At 33.9% G+C, this 26077-nt stretch overlaps 1 protein-coding gene across 1 annotated transcript in view; it reads right to left on the bottom strand.

Annotated features, from left to right (window-relative positions):
* Positions 1-1365: 1365 nt before the first annotated feature.
* Positions 1366-26077, bottom strand: part of TMPRSS12 (transmembrane serine protease 12) — a 28134-nt gene continuing 3422 nt past the window's right edge. Inside the window, exons 3-5 of the mRNA XM_032493871.1 lie at positions 16970-17238; positions 5300-5442; positions 1366-2468 (exon numbers count right to left, since the gene is read on the bottom strand). Of these exons, the coding sequence (XP_032349762.1) occupies positions 2214-2468; positions 5300-5442; positions 16970-17238 (667 nt within the window). The 3' untranslated portion in view covers positions 1366-2213. The remainder of the gene's footprint in view (positions 2469-5299; positions 5443-16969; positions 17239-26077) is intronic.

The following is a 26077-nucleotide window of genomic DNA, read 5'->3' as shown; positions in this document are numbered from 1 at the left end:
GGATATACTATTTGAGGAATTACAAAAATAAATTTAAAAATAGAATACTTTTTAAGTTAAAAATTATTTGTATACAGTTTTAAAGGTTGCTTTCTATTTACAGTTACTACAAAATATTGGCTCTATTCCTTGTGTTGTGCAGTACATCCTTGAGCCTTTCTTATATCCAGTAGTTTGTACCTCCCATCCCTGTATTGTGCTCCCCACCCCCTTCCACCCGGTAGCCACTAGTTTGTTCTCTGTATCTGTGAGTCTGCTTCTTTTACGTTAAAAAACAGTATATGTAAGTAGGACTAGAAGCAAGTCCTTTGAGTGTATAAGTAGAAACTAGTCCTTTGTCTTAGTAAGTTTTTCAGATGAAAGTAACAAGATATTTATCCAATACCTAATGATCTATGCAATGAAAAGGCTCATGTGAATCACTGATGGGAAAACAATAATAGTAACCAGTTACTGAGCACCTTCAAGGTATCAAGAACTTCATATAATCAACTTATTTAATCATCACAACAATGCCATAAGTAGGTATTAATAATTGTCCAAACTCTTATAACTACTAAATTAACAGAATGAAATTTGAAACAAAGTCAGTCTTAGATTCCAGAGTCTATCCTTTAATGGTCTCTTGTGGTGGGGAGAAATGTTATATAACTGAATTCTGGTTGGCTGAAATAAGGGAACTAAGCTGGCCAGAAAGATAAGAAGTTGCAGATGCTAAGTCCTGTGTGATTATAAAGGCAGACCTAAGAGGGGAGGGTACAGCTCAAATGGTAGTGCGCATGCTTAGCATGCATGAGGTCCTGGGTTCAATTCCCAGTACCTCCTCTAAGAATAAACAAAAAAATAAACCTACTTACCTCCCCCCAAAATTAAAAATAAAAGAAAGGCAGACCTAAGGAGTAATTAGGATATACCTTTGAAGTGAAAAGCTATGCTTATCCCCTCCAGTGTTGTCAACACATTTTAGAATAGTTTCTTTGTATTACTAATAGGCAGATTCCTTTGGCTCAGAGTCAGGTAGAATAAATGGGAAATGACTAATGTATTATACTGATTTTTATATAACCATTACCAACTAATTCCCTATAAAACTTGTCAATGGGTAAACTAGGGTCTCTTTCAAGAAAGAACAGTTAATATCCTCTCACTGTTGCTCACAGGCCTATAAAAATCACAGTCTTCCACCCCTTGAGTGATAAACCAGTAATGAGCCCCAGGGGAATTAATTGATGGAAAACTCATGCTTGCTTTCAGTTAAATCCTGAAATGAGGTTAAAGCTCAGAAAAACAAAACAACAAAAATACGTGGTTTTACCTGGTTGAATGTGAAAAACAGGGATGAGAAAATAATTATTTCTCCTTTCCTACATGGGTTCTCCAAAGATTAAGGGAGATGTGAGTTGATTAATAGTAGATATTAATCCAGTCAACTTTTTCTTTTGTTTTAATAATTCATATTACAGCTTAGTCATGGTAAAATGAATCCCAGATTGGCATCCATCCTTTTCCAGCATGCTTTTCAGTTACCTCTCCTCACAGTTCACTTAAAGGGCCCAAGGAATACAGACTTTTAGCATGGGCTTCAAGAAAATAAGGTTCAGAAGCTAGGTTATAATGCTGGGAAAAAGGTCACAGATACATTTCTAAATAAAGAATAAATTATTTGGGGGTATTTGCACCACAATTCTCAGCATAGGAAAGAAAGTATTAATATTAAATAGTTTTAATTAGAATTTGATTAGTAAGCAGATACTTATTGCTCCAAATATCCTTTGAGAACCAGAAACAAGATGATAATTCAAAAAATAAAATATCATACAAAAATAATATATCATACAAACAAGTATTTTTGAATAAAATAAAATCTAACTTAAAAGAGCAGCTTTTGTTTTAATTATAAACTTTTTACTATTTGACATTTATACACATAAAGTATATATATATTTATTTGAATGTTTTATACAAACTCCAGGAAAGTATTCCAAGTGGAAAATTATGATTATAAAGTAAAACAATCAAGATATATCAAGGAGGCATGTGATTCAGTGCCAAATTTACAATCACATATCTGTTATGTCACAATCCTTTTATTCCAAAAGATGTTCACATGAGAACTCCATAGTGGGCAATTACTTATGAAAAAAATAAATAATTTTCATTATGTAGAACATGGAAAAGTACACGATGCAAAATAAAGATTCTTCAGAATTTGTTCATGGAGTTGCTAGTAAGGCTAAAGCTAAACCTAAAGCTACAAGGACCTGTCCAAGTAGAATATTTGTGTCAAATATGCCTTTATTGCTTGCCTGGTAGAAGTGATCTGTCAGCCACTTTTGGTAGAAGACTGGCCCACTATAGACACCAGGAAAATTTTTTCGACCACAGCCGTATCCATAACTGGTAATTCCCATTACAAAATATCGTTTGTGTTCTGGTAAGTAGCACATTAATGGTCCACCACTATCACCCTATTAAAAAAGTTCCAAAATAATGTTAGTTACTTCCAGTAGTCCTTAAACAACAGTAAAGCTGGAATAAAGTAATCACATTAAACATATATTTATATAAATATACATTTTCAGTATACCTCCAAGTTACAAAGATCCATAGGTTTTTGGTTTTATGTTTCAACTCAAACAGGAGGTATGCAGTCTGGCCTGGTATTTAGAAGGGTCATATAGTTGGAGGATAAACTTCCCACCTGTATAGTTTTGAACCAGAATACTATAAATCAGGTTGTTTGAATTTTTTAGTGCAATTACTCAGGAGAAGTGATTTAGGAAGTATGCAAAATACTGTAAATACTGTCTATTAGAATACTTCTGTTGCTTACTGCTGTGTGGGAAAGTGGGAACTAAAATATTTGAAGGATTCTTTTAGGTGTGTGTCTGGTTTGCTAACTAGACGAGAGGAGTAAGCTGGCATCTTTCTGAGTGTTGACATTGGCTGGTGTAGGATAACAGGAATAAGTGCTAAGCCTCCCAACAGTATTACAAATACAAATCTCTCTCATAGTACACACAAGACCGTTAATGTACTGAAACACCACTGCTAAGAACTGTTAATCATTCAGAACAAGAGAGACACTGCGATAACTGTTTCAGTGCCTAAAGGTTTGACTATGTTTTGAAGGTGTTTTCAAATCCTCTCTACAGGGTAAACACTGAATAATTATTTTTGATGATGAGAATGTTTCACTTATGAATATAATTCAGTTAGTTTGGATTCTTTTACTCAGCAAGATTTTTAAGGAAAAGGACACAGGAAAGATAAACCCTGGATTGTAGAAATCAGAATGAGTAGGAAAAGATCAAAGCATGGGACACTCTTTGGGACTGATGTGCTGGTAAATTTAGAAGTAGTGAAGAAAAGAGGAATAAAGATTCCAACAGCACAAGAGGCAAAAAAAAAAAAACAAAAACCCAAAAAAAAACCAACAACAAAAACAAAAACCATAAATTCAACTTAATAAAAAAACCCAAGGGCTTGTGCTACAAATGGTAACATCAGGAAAGTGAAAAGACAGTCCACAGAATGGGAGAAAATATTTACTAACCATAGATCTGGTAAGGGACTTGTATCCAGAATATATAAAGAATGTTTATGACTCAAGAATAAAAAGATAAATAACTCAAAATAAAAATGGGCAAAGGCTCTGAATAGACATTTCTTCAAAGAAGATATACAAATGACTAATAAGCTCATGCAGCATCAGCATCATTGGTCATTAGGTAAATGCAAATTAAAACCACAATGAGATACCATTTCACACCCACAAGGATGGCTGTAATCAAAACTCTAGCTTGAAAAGATACATGCACCCCCGATGTTCAGTCTTTACAATAGCCAAAATATGGAAACAACCCAAGTGTCCTTCAACAGATGATGGGTTTAAGAAGATGTGGTGTACATATACTATGGAATATTACTCAGCCATTAAAAAATGAAATACTGCCATTTGCAGCAGCAACATGGATGGACCTAGAGGATATTACACCAAGTGAAGTAGGTCAGACAGAGAAAGAGAAATATTATGTATCACTTATGTGTGGAATCTAAAAAATAATACAAATCAATCTACATATAAAACAGAAACAGACTCACAGACATAGAAGACAAACTGTGGTTACCAAAGGGGAAAGGGAGTGGGGGAAGGATAAATTAGGAGTATGGGATTAACAGATACAAACAACTATACATAAAATAGGTAAGCAGCAAGGATTTACTGTATAGCACAGGAAACTATATTTAATATCTTATAATGACCTATAGTAGAAAATAATCTCTCTCTCTATATATAACTGAATCATTTTGCTGTACAACTGAAACTAACACAGTATTGTAAATCAACTATATTTCAATTTGAAAAAGACAGACAATAACAAGTGCTGACAAGGTTGTGGAGAGACTGAAACTCTCATACATTGCTGGATGAGAATGTAAAATGGTGCAGCCACTGTAGAATAGAGTTTGGTAATTCTTCAAAATGCTAAACATTGACTCAGTAATTCCACACCTAGGTAGAATTTCCAAGAGAAAGAAAAACATACCTACACATAAAAACATATACACAAATGTTTATAGCAACATTATTCATAGTACCCAAAAGGTAGAAATAGCTTAAATGTCCATCAACTAATGAATGGACGAGTAAAATGGATGAATAAAAAACTCTTCTCAGAATTAAAATGTAGTATATCCATACAAAATTGTATTATTTGGAGTAAAATGAACAAAGTATTAATGCATGCTAAATGGGGATGAACCTTGGAAACATGCTAAGTGAAAGAAGCCAGACACAGAAGACCTACAGTGCTGAATGATTCCATTCATATGAAATTTCCAGAATAGGCAAATTTCTAGAGGTTAGGGCTTGGGTGGGTGAGAGGAGAATGGGGAGTAACTCCTAATCAGTAGAGAGGTTTTTTTTGGGGGGGTGACCAAAGTGTCCTAAAATTAGATTATGGTGATGGTTGCACTTCTCTGTAAATATACTAAAACCCCACTGAGTACACTTTAAATGGGTGAATTGTACATATGTAAATTATATCTCAATAAAAGTAGTAATGAAAAAAAAAAGAATGAAAGATTCAAGGCAAAATTTGGTTAACCATGACTAGGAAACCAAGGAATCAGGTAAGCAAGACAATTTGGATTACTGAAATAGTTAAAAAGGAAAAAAATAAGTTAGTACTTATAGATTTGAGAATTAAGACTTCACTAGAAAGTGATCAAAGGACTTGTTTAAGTTCACTTCTGTCTTTAGAAAATATTTCTAAGGCAAATTATTTGGTCTTACCCTGCAAGTGTCAAAAACTCCATCTTCATCACCTGCACAAAACGAAGTGTTAGGAATTATTCCCCCATAACTCTTCTCGGAATTACAGAAATTTCGAGAAATATAATGCACTTCTGCTTCCTGTAATTTTTTGGTAATATTACCTATTAACAAAAAAATACCAGTAAATTATTTTGGAGAGCAGACATTTTGACAGAAATATAAAATGCTCGTGTTGAATAGTTTTTCTTTCCAAAGTGACTGAACAATTATCTAAAATTGTGTGTGTATGCATGTATATATATGCCTAGAAAGATTGCAGAAGAAAGTTAACCAAATGTTAATGACAGTTATCTCTAGATGGTAGGAATTTCAGGTTATTTTTGTTATCTTTGCTTTTCTGTATTTCTTGAAGGTCTCACAAAAGGATCTATGGCTTTTACAAAATAGAGCTATATAAAAATTGTCAAGGGCTAAAGAGGTAAATGCTGAGGCCATGTTAAGTTGTGAATTGTGAATAATTTTTATTAAATTTTCTAATGATGCTAAGCCTTGAAGAATGTTGAACATGAAAATAGAACAGATTTTTAATTCATGTACTTCCCTAACTTCTCTGCTAATTCCTGAACATGAAGTGGTTCTTTGCTGTAAGAAAGATAGGAAACTGCAAAATAACACTTCAGGAACCATTAAAGGACAGATTATTGTAAGATTTATCCATGGAAAAGCCACTGTAACAGCAGCATCTGGTCCAATCAACCTGCTTCAGAGTTACAGTTATCACATGTGATAACCAACTATTTGTGTGCCCCACATCCTTCTCCAACTTTTCAAGTAATAGACATTCTCCCCTTGGCTGGATGCAGGTGGGCAAATGACCCAACTGTTCCGTTGACAGAATTCCATTCTCCTGGTTGCACCGAATGGTCTAAAGGTGAATATATTTGGAAGAAGTCTAGCCAATTGGAATACTTATCCAGCATTTTAAAACTGGAGCTGCCAGAGAAGAACCTTTTTCACCCCAGTCACATGACTGTTTAGCTATAAGTTCAAAGCAGCCTGTAGCCATAGTTCCAGCCCTATGAGGACAGGCATGCTGAGAAAATAAAATCAACATACAGAGAGAACAGGAATAGGAACTGAAAATAAAGTATGTCCTGATGGCATTCACATTCCTGCACTGAGGCTTCCTAAAGGTCAGCCACATTTCTGCCCTTTATTTTAAAATAATTAAGGTAGCACTGGCTGTATATAAAAGAATATATGACACATGTAAGTTATAGACTGTAATAGTGAGAAGAGAACCCCCGTGACTCTGCCACCCAGTTTATGAAGGATACTGATGCTACCAATACCAGTGGGATGTTGGTGTGGGATAATTCAAAGTAACCAGAGATTTTCCAAGTGAATAGGAAGAGAGAGCCCAGAAGTAGACGTCTGGGTTTTCTAGTCTGTTCTGCTGGTCACTTAGAATATTCTTGCACAGATGTAACACTGACTAAATTACCATGGTTTTAGGATAAACCTTGATTTCTGGATGGCAACTTCTCCAGCATAGTTTTCATCCATAGGAGTGTCTTGGCTAATCTTGTGTCATTTAGAATGAGCTTTTTAATTGTCTCAAAACTCACGTAAGGGTTTTTCATTACCTGTTTTTTTTTTCCCTCAGTTTTTCAGAAACAATTGACATTTTTCATGTATTGAGTCATCCTATTCAGGCATAAAGTTTACCAGTCTGTCTGTTTACTTAGGTATTCTTTAATGCCTTTTAGAAATGTTTTAGGAATTTTTTTCCATCAAAGGCCTGCAATCTTTTGCTAGATTTATTTTTAGCTATTTAATCATTTTGGTATTACGGTAAATGTTAACTTCCATTAACTTTGGTTACCAAGAATTGTCAAATACCCTTTACTCAGACTCACCAGGAGCTTACTTTTTGTCATGCTGCGTTACCAGTTGTACTGTGTGTGTGCATGTGTGTAAATTTTTCTGAATCATCCAAGAGTGAATGGCTGACATTGTGCCTTTGTACTCTTAAATACTTCAGTGTGTAGTTCTTAAGAACAGGGACATTCTTTTATACGTGGGCTTTTGTTTCTGGCTTATTTTACTTAGCGTAAGGTTGTAGTAGGTATCAGTGCTTCATTCCTTTTTATGGGTGGATGATATTCCATTGTATGACTGTACCACATTTTATCTATTCCTCAGCTGATGGACATTTAGATTGTTTTCATTTTTTTGCTATTATGAATAATGCTGCTATGAACATTCAAATACAGGTTTTGTGTGGACAGATGTTTTCATTTCTCTTGGTTATCTACCTAGGAGTGGAATTGCTGAGTCATTTGGTAACTCTGTGTTTGAATTTTTGAAAAACTGCCAAACTATTTCAAAGCAGCTGCACCATTTTATATTCCCACAACAATGTATGAGGGTTCTAATTTCTTCACATACTTGTCAACACTTGTCTGACTTTTTGATAAGTCATCCTTATGGGTGTGACATCTGTTAACTTTTAAAATTATATTTTCTAACTGTTGATACTGTGTAGAAATGAAGTAGATTTGGGTATATTATTGGTTTTAGATCTGGCCAATTAACTAGACTCAATTCCAGTAGATTATAGATTCTCTTTAATATAATCACATTATCTGTGAATAATGTTTCATTACCCTTCTAAGTCACATGTCTTCTACACCTTTTACTAGTGTTGCTGCACTTGCTAGAAGCTCTACAACAAGAGGGAATAAAAGTGATGATGGAAGTGGGAAATCATTCTTGATTTTAAAGGAAGTGTTTTTCTATAGCAATGATGTTTGCTGTAAAGGTAGATAACCTTTATCAGGTTAAGGAAGTTCCCGTCTATGTCTAGGTGGTTATGAGTTTTTAACAGTGCTTCTCCAGCACCTGTTGAGATAATCATGTTTTTTTATCCTTTAATCAGTTAATATGGTGAATTACATTAAGAAACTTCTAGTATTAAACCACCTTGAATTCCTTAGATAAACTCATCTTGGTTATGTTGATTTCTGTTTATATTATTCTTGTAGATTCAGTGTGCTAATAATTTGTTTGGAATGTCTGCATTTATGATGTTGGCCTCTCTTGTCCTATACTTAACCTAGCTGGGCATCAAGATGATTACTGTCCTTGTACACTGAGCTGGGGCATGTTCTCTCTCTTTGGATTCTTTGGAGGTATTTATAAGATTTAAATAATCTGTCACAGGTGATTATGGTGGGACTCACTTGTTCTGAGTTCTGGTGTTTTATATTTGAAAAAAAAAATTTAATTACTGATTCAGTTCTTTTACTCGTTATAGGACTATTCTTATTTAGTCATTTTGGGTTAGCAGCATTTTCTAGGGATTTATCCATTTTGTCTAAGTATTAAAATTTAGAGCATACAATTATTTAAAGTATTATCTTTTAATTCATAATATTATTTATACTTGTGCCTTCTCTCTTTTCATCAGTCTTACCAGGGGTTGGTTGTTTTTTCAAAGGTTTAGATTTTGGCTTTGTTGGTCCTCTTTTTTATGACTTTATTTTCTGTTCGTTAATTGCTGTACTTATCTTTATTTCTATTCTCCTGCTTTTTATGGGTCATGTAATATTCTTTTAACCTTTATAAACGTGGACATTTAATGCATAACATTCAGCCTTTCTTATCTACTAGGTCAAATATTTGCTCTTCCATATGGTTGAACCTAAAAGTATACATATTTAAAATTTTAAATCTCTCTTTATGCAGTATCTTAGTTGCCGCACTCAAGTTTTGCTATGTAGTATCTAGATTATTATTCAGTTCTAAAGATTTTAAATTATTATGATTTCCTCTTTAACATATGAGATATTTAGTAGTATATTTTGAATTTTCCAAATGCATATTTAAAAAATATCTTTTGTCATCTTTTAAAAAGCTTTACTGATGTTTAGTTTACCTAACATAAAATTCATACATTGTAAGCATGCAGTTCAGTGATTTTTGGTAAATTTATACCAGCCCCAGGTCCAGTTTTAGAATACTCCTTCACTCCACAGAATCCTCTCACGCCCATTTGTAGTCAATTCTCATCTCTAGTCCAACACTCAGGGAATGACTGATAAGATTTCTATCCCTATGGGTTTGCCTTTTCTAGAAATTTTGTATAAATAAATCAGTTATAAAATTTGGGGGTTTTTTTGGACTGTCTGTTGTGTTCCATTGATTTCTAGGCTATCTTTATCTTTAAAGTAAACAAACCAATATCATATACTGTATAGATTTTTAGTATATTTTGAAGTTAGGTAGAGTAACTCCTTCAGCTTTGTTCTTCAAAAACTTGTGGCTATTCTAGGTCCTTTGCTTTTCCGTATACACATTAGGATCAACTTGTCAATTTGTACAAAAAATCTTACTGGGATTTTGATAGTGATTGCATTGAGTATATAGGTCAATCTGGGACGAAATGCCGTATTAACATCAAGTCTTCCAATCCATGAATGTGGAATGTCTTTCCATTTATTAGTTCTTCTTTAATTTCTCTATGTAATGTTTTGTAGCTTTTGGCATACAGGTCTTGCACATCTTTTAATGCAACGAGTCTAGGTGTGGATCTCTTTTTAAAATCTTACTTGGGGTTGAGCTTCTTTTATAAATTAAGATTTTTCATGAAATTTAGGCAGTTTGGGGCCATATTTTCTTCAAATATTTTTTCTTCCCCATTTTCTCTCTCCTCCCCTTCCAGAAGTCCCATTATATATATGTTGGTACACTTGATGTTGCGCCACAGGTCTCTAAGTGTGTGTTCATTTTTCTTCAACATTTTTTCTCTATTTTCTTTAGATTTGATTATTTCTGTTGCTGTAGTTAAGTGCACTGATTCATTCTTGTCCCATCTCAAATCTCTAGAATTTCCATTTAGTTCTTTTAAAAATTGTTTACTTCTGCATAGATATTCCCTATTTGATAAGTCATTATCATCACACTTTTAATTATTTGAACAGTCGTGTCATTTAATTTATTGAACATATTTAAAAAGCTCTTTGAAAGTCTTTGTCTGCTGTATTCAACATGTGAGCCTGTTCAGTCGGTTTCTGTTGACTACTTTTTTCACCTGAGTATAGGTCACGCTTCCCTGTTTTGTTTTGTGTTTTTTGGGCATGTCTTACAATATTTTTGTTGAAAATTGGACAGTTTAGATTAATATATTGTAACAACTCTGGGTTTTGATTCCCTTCTCAACAATGTTTTTGCTGTGATTTTTAAAATAACTTGCCTGGACTTAAATTGTGGAATCTGTGTCCCCACGTTGTATGACTGTTGATATCTCTGCTCAGTTTTTAAATTCTTTTCTTTTCTTTTTTTCTTTTTTTTTTATTTTTTGGGGGGAGGTAACTAGGTTTATTTATTTTTAGAGAGGGTACTGGGGATTGAACCCCAGTACCTTATGCATGCTAAGCATGCACTCTACCACTTAGGCTATATCCTCCCTTCAGTTTTTAAATTTGGATTTTTACCTTTTAACCTGGCTTCATAGAGCTGGCCTATGTGTCTGCATAGCTTAGTGGTCAGTTAATGATCTGCACTTTCATCCTGGGCTGATGGATCTGTCTGTGGGTTGGGGAGTGCATTTTTTAATTTTCAGTTTTCACTTTATGCTGTGCTCATTCAGATTTTTCCCACACATGTATACATGTACAGTTTCCCAGTAAGCCAAGGATGTTTGGAGAGCTTACCTAGCCATGCTATAGCTCTCTCATTTTCCAGTTCTTCCTGTTAAATTTCTTACTGTTCCACTCCTGGCTCCATCTTGGGTCACAGTCCCAGGCCAACAGAGCTGTGGGTTCCCCTACTCATCTCTGGCTGAATCATTGCTTTTATTAACAGTGCTGCTGGCCTGGATTTTCAACTGCTGCTCCAAATCAAGTCCGTCTCCTCTGGTAGCAAGATCCTCTTTCCTCATGATCCTGGTAAAACTATTGCACTGACTGATCTAAGAGGGGAATTAGGAGCAGCCACAAGCAAGACAACTACAAATTCCTCTTTTTACCCAACTTTCTAGCTGTTTCTAATGAACAAATACTCCTCAATTTGTTGTGTGTTTTGGTTGATTTTTAGAGCTCTGAAGTGGTTGCTTTTGACAATTTTGTCCAGTTTATACTTATGTTGGGGGAAGAGGATCTGCCAACCTCCTTATGTTATCATAGCCAAAATTTCTCTTATTGTTTCTAAATTGGTTGTAATCAGAGTATATAGTCTGTACGTTACCTGTCCTTTGAACTTGGAGATTTGTTTTATGGCCTAGTTAGTGGTTGATTTTTATGAAGATTCCACCTGTGCTTAAAAAGATGAAATTCTATGATTTTGGGGTGCAGAATTTTCTGATTTAGCTATTAAATCAAGCTTGCTAATTAAAACATTCTAAATCCTTACTGATTTTTCATCTGCTTAATAAAAAACTTATATTAAAATTCTCTACTATCATATTTGTTTGCCATACAATTTTATCTTTTAAAGTATCTTTTAACATTATCTGGATCAGATTTATTAGCCTCACAAGTCTAGAATTGTTCTATCTTCCTGGTGAGTTGAATCTTTCTAAATATATAATGATTCTCTTCGTCCCTAATTATTCTTTTATCTGAAAGTCTATTTTGCCTGCTATTTGCATAGTGATATCAGCTTTCTTTTAATTAGAATTTGCTTAGTATATTTCTTTCCTGTTGTTTTACTTCAGTCCTTCCATATCCTTACATTTTAAGTATCTCTTGCTAAAGCTAGATTTTCTGTTCCCTAATCGGATTATCTTTCTTTTAATTAATTTTATTATCTTTCTTTTAATTGCGATTTGGTCCATTAACATTTATTGTGATTTTGAAAGTATTTGGGCTTGTTTCTAATGTCTTATATTGTACTTTATATTTTTCTCACTTTTTTAATGCTTATTTCTACTTTCTTGTTTTTTTTATTGAGATTTTATTTGTATTTTTTTTTTTAATGGCAGTATTAGGGATTGAACTCAGGACTTTGGGCATGCTAAGCATGCATTCTATGACTGAGCTATATCCAACCCCCCGTCTTTATTTTCTTATTTCATTTTGTTTCTTTCTACTGGTTTTCAAACTGTATCTTTTATTTCTATTATTGAAATTTGACCATTCATGCTTAACTGTAATGTTAATCAGTATCTTAACACTTCTGAGTTATACAAGGACCAGATACCACTTTAATTCTGATTACTCATTCTGAAATACATGCCTTTTTCCAAGTATTTAAGTATCTTTTTTACTACCAAAAATATGCTTTATTTTTATTGTATTCCAAGGTATCTCAGCCATGGCACTATTGACAGATGACTCTTTGTTGTGGAGGGTGGGAGGACCAGCCTGGGCACTGAAGGATGATGAGCAGCATCCCTGGCTGCTGCCCACAAGGAAGCCATTAGCATGCTTACCTGCTGCCCACCAGTAAGACCAGAATTTTCTACAGATGTTCCCAGATGTTCCCTGGGGCAAAAGTGCCCTCAGCTGAGAACTACTATTTTATGTAGATGATGTTTATTTACATTTACCTATAATTTTACCTATGTCTTTGCTCACTTCTTATATCCCATACCTCCCTTTTGGCATCATTTTATTTCAGACATATTTTTTGTTTCCTTTGTTGATAGATTATTGGTAGTAAACAGTTTTTGTTCACTCTTATTCTTTTTTTTTATTCCAATAGACTGCCATTTTTTTATTTTTTAAAGGTTATACTCCATTTATAATTATTATAAAATACAGCCTATATTCCCGATGTCATACAATATATCCTGTAGCTTATTTTATACCTAATAATTTGTACCTCTTCGTCCCTCATCCCTGTGTTGCCCCTCCCCTTTCTCTCTCCCCACTGGTAACCACTAGTTTGTTCTCTATACCTGTGAGTCTGCTGCTTTTTTGTTATATTCACCAGGTGTATTTTTTAGATTCGACGTGCAAGTGGTATCATACAGTATTTGTCTTTCTCTGTCTGACTTATTTTACTTAGCATAATGCCCTGTAAGTCTACCCTGTATTGCTGCAAATGGCATTATAGTGCTCTCATTAGTGTATGTTTGACCCTCTCATTCTGTCCTTTTTATACTTTACTTTCTATGATATTTTCTCTGTGCCACAGTCTAGGCAGTTCTTCAGATATATCTCTGGTTCACAAATTTCCTCTTCACCAGAGTCTAATATGATATTTCATCCATTGAGTTTTACACTTTAGCAATTACATTTTTCATTTTTAAAGGTTCTATTTGGTTCGTTTTAAAATCTTCCTGGTCATTCTAAGTTGTCTGTTGCTCATTTTTAATTCCTTTTTATTTCTGTAAATAATTCACATACACTTATTTTATATTTTATACCTAAAATATTAGTATCTGAGATCCTTGGGGGTTTAATCTGTTGTTTTATTTCTATTGACTTTCATTATTATGTTTTGTTTCTTTATGTGTTTAGTGATCTTTGATTGTGAGCTGATGTTCGGTTGATTTTAATCTGGGGTTCCTATGTGTTACTTGGTACTACTTTAGCCCACTGAATTTATTTCTATTATATTTTTTTTAATTGTCACAGTTATTTGGTTCTTTTTCATATCACCTTTTTATTCATATTTTCAAGCATATCTTTTATTTTTGTAATATATTAAAATTTTTAAAAATATCTGATGATTCTAGTATCTGAAATCTTTACAGATCTTATTCTGATGCCTGTTGTTTCTGCTGACTCTCACTCATAAATGCTTTGTTTCCTTTGGTGTGTAATAATTTTTAAAAGTTATATTCATTTTCATTCAGACTTTATCTGGTGAAGTTCTTTGAGGTTTTAGATCAAATTAGGTTTCTACTCAGATTATTGGCATTTGTTTTTTCTCAGGCATGTAGAGACATTAACAGTCTAGGAACTATTTAAATACTAAGCTTGAAGCTTTCTAGTCTACTCAGACTGATTTTGGAGCAGCAAATGCATATGAATGCATACATATTTTCTGGGAAATTTTGTATCTTTTCTGTCTTCCATTAAATAGTTTTCCTAGCAATCCTGGGGGTGGGATAGGGGTTGAGGATGCTTTTGTTATATTTGGTTCATTTTTTAAAAAAACCTTTTTATTCTGAAATAGTTATAAGAAGTTGCAAAGGTAGTACAGTGAAGTTCAGTGCACTCTTTACCCAGTTTCCTACAATGGTTACATCTATGTGACTGAAGTACAATATCAAAACCAAGAGTAAACACTGGTACAATGTGTGTGTGTGGTTCTACACCATTTTATGGTAAATGTAGATTCATGTAATTACCACCACAATCAAGATACAGAACTATTCCATCATCAAGATCTGCATGGTATCTAAACTTCTTACCCCTAGTACCCAGAAATCTGTTCTCCATCTCTATAATTTTGCCCTTTTTTGAATGTTGCATAAATGGAATCACACAGTATGTTACCTTTTGAATATTGCTTCTTTTCAGTAAGCATAATGCCCTTGTGACCCTATCTAAGTTGCTGTGTGTTATCAATAGCTAATTCCTTTTAACTGTTTAGCAGTGTTCCATATTAAGGATATGCTACTATTTACTTAATCATCACCAATTGAAGGATATTTAGGTTTTTTCCAGTTTGGGGATATTACAAATAAAATTTTTATGAACATTTGTGAACAGGTTTTTGTGTGGACTTATGTTTTCACTTCTCTGATAAATGCCAAGGAGTGTGATCGCTGGGTCATACAGTAAATATATGTTCACATGTATGTTTAGGATACTGTATCTCTGATGTTCGGTGCATATACGTTCAGGATTGCTGTGTCTCCTTGGCATTATGTTATGTTCTTCACTGTCCCTGGTAATTTTGTTTGGTCTTACATTTATCTGATATTAATGTAGCCAATCCTGCTTTCTTTTCCTTTTTTTTTTTTCATTCCATGTTTCTTTTGATTAATGTTGCCACGGTATGTTTTTTCTCATCCTTTTACTTTCAATCTGTCATCATATATGAAGTGAACTGTGTATGTATGAACTAAATGCTGGGTTATGAGTCTGACTCATTTTTACAGTACAGCCCTGGGGCTTCAGCTTTATGGGAGTCTCCGCACACACACTCAGGCAGGATTTATTCTTCAACCCTCTCAGGACCCGTGAGATCACAGAAATCAATATACAGTGTTACCAATTTGACACATACCCTCAGGATGGAAGCCAGCTTTGGTGCTCTAGGATCTAAGTTCCCACCTTCACACTCAGTCCTTGACCTGTGTATTTTCCCTCTTTAATAATTTCCAGTGGGAAGGTTGGTGTGTGCATGTGACCTGCCATGTTGCTGGAGAGCCAATATAATCCTCAAAAAAGCTCACTGACAGGTATTGTTACTCTGGTCTTACAGATCATGAAAATGTTTGACATGGTGAGAGATGACAGAATGTAATGGAAACCCATGAGTTTTGAGGCAGGCCAGCCTGGGCTTGAATTTTAACTTCTCACTTAGTTAGCTGTGTAACTTTGGGCAATTTATTTGATCTCTTTAAACCTCTGTGTATTCATCCACATTATAATATTTTTCATGGTGCATTAAATGAGAAATACATTAAAAATGTTTAGCATTTTATTTAGTACCCAGTCCTGAATAAATGGTAATTGCTCCTGTCATTGTTGTGCTAACCATTACTAAAGATGCCATAACTTGCCCGTGGTAATTCCGCTAGTATGTGGCCAGGCTGAGACTGAGACTTAGGTCTGTGATTCTAAAGCCCGTGCTCTTTTTCTTATACCATGTCGCTTTCCTTATCTTCCTTAGAAAGGATTCACAGAGGAAAAAAAGAAAAATAATAATTCTTAGGCCTTTCACACATTTATTTTATCCTATCTAAATAATCCACAAATGTTTAAATGGCTAGATTTGGTGGGGAATAGGGGAAAAAAAAGTCTCAGCACTTGATCTCATATAGTAGGTAGTACTTAATGTAGTACTAAAATACTCAGGCTTTAGAATAAAAAACTTGGGGTTGAGTCCCAGTTTCTCAACCTCTAAGATCCATAATTCGTGATATGTTAAATGGGCATAATAGCATTAACTCCCTAACAGGAATATTGGCAGGATAAGATAAAAGAAAGTAATGTATTTAGAACAGGAACTAAAACATGGTAAATGCTCCCAAATGGTAGCTATTGTTATTACCAAAGGCAGAGACTGTTTTCTGCATTTTTTTATTCCTCCCATTAGTTCAGTCAATGATTAGTGTCCCTTTGTATACTAAAGAAAATACATGGCAATCAGCCTGTTTGATGCTAAACAGGACACTAAATAAAAAGGACACTAAATTTGATTCCTTACAACCAGGAGCTTATTACTTAAGAGAAGCAAATCTGCTCCGGAGTTTGCTCCATCACCTATGAGTCTCAGCGACTCCAAAACAGTTGGAACCATCATTCTCTCTGAGAATGTCTAACAGTTCAAGTATTTCGGCATGTATAACAAAAGAAAAGTCTCTGGTTTGGAAGATAATTTTCTCTCCCCCATGAGGAAGAAAAAAATACAGGAAACATAAAAAGGCACTTCCTTTCCACTGGTTTATAAAGACCCGCTGCTCAAACTCATGTTAGAAAGAGATAAAGATGTATACAAAAGGGTTCACACCATGCCAGTAATCAGGAAAACCTGTATTAATAAAATTCAGATTATAATTACCTTCTTCTTTTGTTCTTCCCCAGCCAGTTATAAAACACTTTGTTTTTCGGTTCAGTTTTTGGAAAACACCAAAAGGTAGACAAATAGGCTGAATATAATCATTATACCTCACTGCTTTTTTTAAATGAAAAAGCGCAATATCATTTACGTAAGAGTCCACGTCAAATTCTGGATGGATGATGATCGCTTTAACTTTCATCTTCTTGGTGGTTGGCTGAGTCCCGTCTACCTTATTAGTTCCAACCACAACTCTCCACATTACAGGCTCTCTGAAAGAAAGTAAATGTCCTTATTATATAAACATGCTTATTGAACTAAGTAAATATTCTGAATTTCCCGCTAGTTTTTATTTTTCTCAGATTAATAAAAAATTTAATCTTACTTTCATGTGATAAAGTCATATCAAGTAAAAACCTAAATTTTTGTAGGAAAGGATAAAAAGATCAGGGGGACAGAAAGTCCCAGACAAGTTCAAGTACATGAGAATTTAATGTATGATTCAAATACATGAGACTTTAATATATGGTAGGACTTCTTACCAGTGGACAAATGGATGAATTATTCAGTAAATGGTACTGATTGGGACAACTAGCTAACCAACAAACTAGTTAGAAAAGTGGAATAGGAGAGGGTCTAGCTCAAGTGGTAGAGCGCATGCTTAGCACACAAGAGGTTCTGGGTTTAATCCCCAGTACCTCCTCTAAAAATAAAAAAACCTAATTACCTCCCTCCTGCCCCCCCGCAAGTAATAATACAATAATAAATAAAATTTTTTTAAAAGTGGAATAAATTAAATCCCTGAAAAACACTAAATACTAAAATAAACTGAAATTGATTAAATATTTAAAGGCACAAATCTTTTCAATAAAGACTTCCTATATTTTAGGAATACATAAAGCAGTATGTTTGAGATTTCCTCGAAAGTAATTGGAGGAGTTGGTGGGGATAAAGAAGAAACAAGATTAGGAATGAGTTGATAACCTGAAGCTGGATAATATGTATATGGGAATTCACTAAACTATTCCCCCTACTTTTGTAAGTTGTTAAACTTTTAGAATGAAACATTTGGGCATTAAATTATGATGAGAAGTTTAAACCAGAAAGAAAATATAGAAAGAAAACACGAAACATTGACATGAAAAAGGACTTCATATATTCCACTAGACTGTATCTCTGTGAGACTTTATAAAGCATGACACTAAATACAAAAGCAGCAGCTAATGGATCTTGACTGTCTTAAAAAACAAACAAACAAAAACAAGCAAAACCCAAACCAAACCAGAAACCTTCTGTAGGTCAAAAATCAACAGTTAAAACCCCAAGTGGTTAATAAGTATGCATCTGAAATTGGATTGGGAAGAAGGAACTTTTTACTTTATATTTTAAAGTAAAGTATATTTTTACTTGTTACTCTAGTTTACAAACTCTGAAATTCCTTTCATCCTCCAAATTGACACAGTTTATGTATGAGTGTGTGTGTGTGTATTTGATGATAATGATCAGTACAGACAAGAGCCAGAGGACAAAAGGCACTATTATTCATTGAGAATATGATAGATGGGCAATAGATGGGCACTTTGGCATCATGTATCCATAGCTTATGAAAGTTGCATTGTATTTGATACTGCAGTTCTAATTCCTAGACTTTATCCCAAGGAAATAGAAGAATTTAGCCATCTTAAAAGTGGGCTAGGTAACCTCTAAAAAGTTTGTAAAAAGTTTTTTAAAGTCCTAGTTCTATTTTGTTTAAAAAGAAATCACTGCTTTGAGCTACTTTGAAATAAAGATATTTCTTTCCTTTCCCAAACATCCAGTTTATCTTTTTTGAAATTAAAATTGTTTCCAGTTTTATTAAGAAATAATTGGCATACATCATGGTATAGGTTTAGGTGTACTGCATGTTGGTTTAATTTACATATATTGTGAAATGATTATCACAGTAGGTTTCATTAACATTTGTCATCTCATATAGATACAGTAAAAAGGAAAGAAAATTTCTCCTTGTGATGATAACTCTTAGGGTCTACTCTCTTAACTTTTCCATATGTCATACAGCAATGTTAACTATAGTAATCCTATTGTACATTATGCCCCTAGTCTTATTTATCTTGTAATGGAAGTTTGTACCTTTTGACCACCTTCCTCCAATATCCCCTCCCCCACAGCCTGCCTCTGGTCACTCATGGTTCCTTCTTTGCAGTTTTTTAGTTTGATGTAGTCCCACTTGTTTATTTTTCATTTTGTTGCTTGTGCTTTAGGTGTGATTTCCAAAAAATCATTATCAAGATCCATGTCAAGGAGATTTTTTCCTTTGTTTTTTTCCTAAGAGTTTTATAGTTTCAGGTCTTACATTTAAGTCATTAATCTATTTTGAGTTAATTTTTGTTAATGGTGTAAGATAGGGGTCAAGTTTCATTCTTTTCATGTGAATATCTAATATTCCCAGCAGCATTTATTGAAGAGACTTTTCTCTATTGATTATGCTTGGCTCCCTTGTCAATTATTACTTGACTGGATATGCTTGGGGTTATTTTCTGGGCTCTCAGTTCTGTTCCATTGGTTTATTGGTTTTTATGCCAGTATCATACTATTTTAATTACTATAGTTTTATAGCATAGCTTGAAATCAGGAACTGTGATACCTGTTTTTTGTTGTTGTTTTCTCAGGATTTCTCTGGCTATTCAGGGTCCTTTGTGGTTTCATATCAGTTTTAGTGTTTTGTCTATTACTGTTAAAAATGCTGTTAGAATCTTGATAGGGGTTGCACTGAATCTGTCGATGGTTTTGGTAGTAGTGGCAGTTGCACAGTATTTATTCTTCCAGTCCATGCACATACCTTTCCATTTGCTTGTATCTTCTTCGATGTCTTTTATCAATGTCTTGTAGTTTTCAAAGTAGAGATCTTTCACTAACTTGGTTAAATATTCCTAAGTATTTTGTTTTTCATGGTATTGTAAATGGAATTAATTCCTTTATTTCTTTTTCAGAGAATTCATTGTTAGTATATAGAAATGCTCCTGATTTTTATATGTTAATTTTGTATCCTGTAACTAAATTCATTGATTAGTTCTAATAGTTTTTTGTTTGAGTTTTTGGTACTTTCTATATATAAAATCATATTGCCTGAAAACAGAAACTATTTTACTTCTTCCTTTCTAGTTCTGATGCCTTTTATTTCTTTATTTGCCTTATTTCTCTAGCTAGGACTTTCAGGACTATGTTAAATAGGAGTGGTGAGAGTGGGCATCCTTGTTTTTTTCCTGATCTTAGAGGACAAGCTTTCAACCTTTTGTAACTGAGTATATTAGCTGTGGGCTTGTCTGACACCGCCTTTATTATGTTGAAGTATGTTCCTTCTACACCTAATTAGTTATGTGTTTTTATCATGAATGGAGGCAGAATTTTGTCAAATGCTTTTTCTGTGGCTATTGAGATGATCATATGATTCTTTTTTTTCATTCTGTTAATGTAATGTATCACATTGATTAATTGGCATGTATTGAACGAGCCTTGCTTCCCAGGGATAAATCCCAGTTGATCATGGTGAATGATCCTTTTAATGTGCTGCGGAGTATGGTTTGCTAGTGTTTTCTTGAAAATTTCTGCATCTGTATTCATCAAGGATATTGGTGTGTAGTTTTCTTTCCTAGTGGTGTCCTTATCTGGCTTTGGTATCACAATATACTGGACCTCATAAAGTGAATTTGGGAGGTTCCTTCCTCTTTAATTTTCTGGAAGAGTTTGAGGAGGATTAGTGTTAATTCTTCTTTAAATGTTTGGTAAAATTCACCAGTGAAGCCATCTGGTCCTGGGCTTTTCTTCTTTGGGAAATTTTTCATTCAATCTCCTTACTGGTAATTGGTCTATTCAGATTTTCTATTTCCTCCTGACTCAGTCTTGGTAGGCTGTATGTTTCTAAGAATTTTTCCATTCCTTCTAAGTTGTCTACTTTGTTAGCAACTAGTTGTTCATAGTAGCCTCTTATGATCCTTTTTATCTCTGTGATATAAGTTGTAATGTTTACTTTTTCATTTATAATTTTGTTGATTTGGCTCCTCTCTCTTTTTTCCTTGGTAAGTCTAGCTAAGGCTTTGCCAATTTTGTGTATCTTTTCAAAGAATCTACTCTTAGTTTGGTTAATCTTTTATATTATTTTTCTGTTCTCTGTTTCATTTATTACTGCTCTAATCTTTATTTCCTTCTAATTTTAGGCTTTGTTCTTTTTTTAGTTCCTGAAGATGTAGAGTTAGGTTGTTTATTTGGAATTTTACTACTTCTTAATGTATGCATTTATTGCTGTGAATTTCAGTTTTCCTCTTAGCTGTCTCCAGTACATTCTGTTATATTGTGTTTCCATTTTTGTTTGTCTTAAGCTACTTTTTTATTTCCCTTTTAATTTCTTGTTTGACTCAGTGGTTGTTCAGGAGAGTGTTGTTTAATTTCCATGTATTCATGATTTTTCCTTTTTATTGATTTCTATTTTTATGCCATTGTGGTCAGAGAAGATACTTGGTATGATTTCAGTCTTCTTGACTTTGCTAAGACTAGTCTGGAGCCTGACATATGGTCTGTCATAGAAAATACTTCATGTGCACTTGAGAAAAATGTATAATGTGCTATTATTGGATAGAATGTTCTGCATATATCTGTTAAGTCCATTTTGGTCTATAGTGTTGTTCAAATCTCTTGTTTCCTTATTTATTCTCTATCTGGATGATCTATCCATTGTTGAGAGTGAAGTATCAATTCCCCAACTCTTATTGTATTGCTGTTTATTTCTCCTTTTACCTCTGTTAGTTTTTGCTTTATATATTTAGGTACTCTGATACTGGATGCATAAATATTTGCAATTGTTTAATCTTCTTTATGGATTGACCCCTTTATCATTGTATAATTACCTTTTTGTTTCTTTTTACCATTTTATGTTTAAAGTCTATTTTGTCTAAAATAATTATCCCTGTTTTTTTGGGGTGACTATTTACTTAAAATGGCTTTTTCCATTCCTTCAGTCTCAGTCTTTGTGTGCCTTTAAAGCTAAAGTGAGTCCCTTGTAGGCAGCATATTGTTGGATAAAGATTTTCTTGAGCAAAGATAAGCTGAGGGAGTTGATTACCACTGGACTTGTCTTAACAAGAAATGCTAAAGGAGGTTCTTTGAGTGGAAGTAAAAGGATGCTAATTAACATCATAAAAAACATAAAAAGGTAGCACAGAACTCACTGGTAATGGTAAATACACAGTCAAAGATTCTGTAATTTGGCAACAGTGGTGCATAATTCACTTACAACTTTAGTTAAAAAGTAAAAAAATTCATGTAGCAAAAATAACCATAACTATAATAAGCTTTGTTACACAATATGAAAAATATGTAAATTATAGTTGTAGTAACCTAAAATGTGAGGTGGAGGAGAAGTAAAATTGTAAAGATTAGAAGTCCTTTTGAAATTAAGAGCTTAAAAATAAGGTGTTATAATTTAAGATACTTTATGTAAGCTTATTGATAGCCTCAAGGGGAGATAATAATTACACAAAAGAACATGATCAGGAAGTCAAAGATTACTGATACCAAAAGACATCAAAACACAAAAAAGACAGCAGGAAAAAAAAAAGAAAAGAAAAGAAAAATTTTACTTATGAAAAAAAAGACAGCAGGGTAAGAAACAAGGAACAGTGGATCTACAAAACAACCAGTAACAGTTAACAAAATGGCAATAGTAAATCTTACCTATGATACAGTAATTGTAATTTAAATGTAAACAGATTAAATTCTCCAATCAAAAGACATAGAATGACTGAATCAATATTATATTATTTACTTATGTACTTCAATTTATATTCAGACCATAAGATTAAAAAATAGGTTATATACATTGAAAACTCAAAACATTGCTGAAAGAAATTAAAGAAAACATAAACAAATGGAAATACATTCCTTGTTCATGGATCAGAAAACTTAATATTGTTACAATTACACTACTACCCAAAGTGATCCATAAATTCAATGTAATACCTATAAAAATCCCAGTGGTTATCTTTTACAGAAACAGAAAAACATCCTAAAATTTGTGTGGATGGCTTAAAGACTTAAATATAAGACAAAACACGATAAACCTCCTAGAAGAAAACATAGGCAAAACATTCTCTGATATAAATCTTAACACTGTTCTAGGGCAGTCTACCCAGGCAATAGAAATAAGAGCAAAAATAAACGAATGGGACCTAATTAAACTTACAAGCTTCTCCACAGCAAAGGAAACCATAAGCAAAACCAAAAGACAACCTATGGAATGGGAGAAAATATTTGCAAATGATGTGACTGACAAAGACTTAATTTCCAGAGTATATAAACAGCTCATACAACTTAACAACAACAAAAAAAAACAATCCAATCCAAAACTGGGCAGAAGACCTAAACAAGCAATTCTCCAGTGAAGACATACAAATGGCCAGTAGGCACATGAAAAAATGCTCATTATCACTAATTATCAGAGAAATGCAAATGAAAACCACAATGAGGTATCATCTCACACCAGTCAGAATGGCTGTCATTAAAAAGTCCACGAATGATAAATACTGGAGAGGGTGTGGAGAAAAGGGAACCCTCCTACACTGCTCGTGGGAATGTAGTTTGATGCAGCCGTTTTGGAAAACAGTATAAAGATACCTCAAAAAACTAAAAATAGGCTTACCATATGATCCAGCAATCCCATTTCTGGGTATATATATGGTTGGAACTCTAATTTGAAAAGATACATGCACCCCAGTGTTCATAGCAGCACTATAAATAATATCCAAGACATGGAAGGAACCTAAATGTCCATTGACAGATGATTGGATAAAGAAGTGTGGTATATTTATATAATGGAATACTACTCAGCCATAAAAAAGAATAAAATATTGCCATTTGGAGTAACATGGATGGACTTAGAGACTGTCATTCTAAGTGAAGTAAGCCAGAAAGAGAAAGAAAAATACCATATGATATCACTCTCATGTGGAATCTAAAAAGAAAAAGAAAAAAAAGGACCCTGTGAACTCATCTACAAAACAGAAACACTCACAGACATAGTAAACAATCTTATGGTTACTGGAAAGGGGGTGGGAAGGGATAAATTTGGGAGTTTGAGATTTGCAAATGTTAGCCACTATATATAAAAACAGATTAAAAAACAAGTTTCTTTTGTATAGCACAGGGAACTATATTCAGTATCTTGTAATAACCTGTAATGAAAAAGAATATGAAAATGAATATATGTGTATATATATATACATGACTTGGACATTGTGCTGGACACCAGAAATTGGCACCTTGAATGTACTTTAAGAAAAAATTAAAAATAAAAAAATAAAAAAAAAATTCATTTGGAATATCAAGGGACCCCACAGAGCCAAAATAATCTTGAAAAAGAAGAATGAAGTTGTAGGACCACACCTCCTGGTTTTAAAACTTACTGCAAAACTACAGTAATTAAAAGAGTGTGGTACTGATGTAAGGACAGACACATACACCAATGGAAAATAATAAAGAGCCCTTGCACGTGTGGCCAGTTGATTTTCAACAAGAGTGCCAAGACAATTCAGTCGAGAAAGAATAGGCTTTTCCACAAAAGGTGCTGGGAAAGTGGGTATCTACATGCAAAAGAATGAAGTTAGACCCTTACGCTAACACCATATGTAAAGTTAACTCAAAATAGATGAAAGACTTAAATGTAAGAATGAAGCTGTAAAACTTAGAAGAAAACGCAGGAGAAAACCTTCATGGTATTGGATTTGACAGTGATTCTTGGATATGACACCAAAAACAGGCAACAACAGAAAAAATAAATTGGACTTCATCAAAATTAAAAAGTTGTGCATCAAAGGACACTACATCAAGAGAGTGAAAAGACAGCCCACAGAATTGGAGAAAATATTTGTAAATCATATATTTGATAAGGGATTAATATCTAGAATATATAAAGCACTCCTACAACTCAACATCCACAAAAAACATCAACAACAAACAGCCCAGTTCAAAAATGGGCTAAGGACTTGCATAGACCTTTCTCCAAAGAAGATACACAGATACCCAGAAAGCACGCGGAAAGATGCCCAACATCCCTAGTCATTAGGGTAATGTGAATCAAAAAGTGGCATGATGAGATGCTACTTCACACTCATTCAGATAGTTACCATGGTAGTATAGTGTAAGTGTAAGTAGTGTAAGTGATAAACTAGGGATATGGAGACTAATGTTCTGAATCTCCTTTTAATCAGCGGGGAGTTTCGGGGGACAGAAGAAACAAATTTAGGAGATACTGCACAGAGAGGGTCAGCTAACTCTGGGGAATAGAACTGTTGGTGACACTGTCATCTGAGAAAACAGAAAAGGGGTAGGATTAGAGGAAAGATTTTAAAAGTTCATGTTTGGACTTTTAGAGAACGTGATTCCAATATATATGTATAGTGGGCAGCTAGAAATATGACTCAGCTGGAGAGACTTGGGAGTTGCCGGCACATGATGACTGCTGAAACAGAAGTAGGAGACATCTCTAGGAAAGGGTACAGATGATAAGGCAAGAGGATAGAAGGTGGAACTCTTAAAAATACTGCCTCTTAAAAGATGACAAAAACTCAAGGAATAAGGAAGAAAATCTTAAAGATAGAGAGCAGTGGTGTCTTTAAAACCAAGAAGAGAGAGAGTTTCAAGGAGAGTAGTGGACAATTCTGTCAAATATTATAAAGATGAAATAGGATGGGGACTGAGTAGAGGTCACTGGATTTGGCATGGAGGTTGGTCTTAATAGTGTGTTTTGGCCACAGAAATCAGATTGCAATTGGGTGTTTGTGAGTCCATGCAGATGAAGCAAAAAGGAGACTGTCTTCCAAGGAGTCTAATAATAAAGGGAAGAACAGAAACAGGAATTTTGCTTGTTTGTTAAATAATGAGGAGGTGACCCAAACATATTTGAAAGCTGTAGGGAAGAAACAAGAGGAAAACATTGAAAAATACTAAAGAGACAGTGAGACATAATGAAACAGCTTGTTTGAGACTAGATTTAAATCAGTAGGTTGCCACTTAACAGCAGTGTGATCTTGGGCAAGTTACCAAATCTCTCTGATCTCTGGA

The sequence above is a fragment of the Camelus ferus genome, chromosome 12, assembly GCF_009834535.1.
Source record: "Camelus ferus isolate YT-003-E chromosome 12, BCGSAC_Cfer_1.0, whole genome shotgun sequence".
Classification (NCBI taxonomy): Eukaryota; Metazoa; Chordata; class Mammalia; order Artiodactyla; family Camelidae; genus Camelus; species Camelus ferus.
Note: the sequence above shows the minus strand (reverse complement) of the source record. Positions and strands in the feature narration are given on the sequence as shown.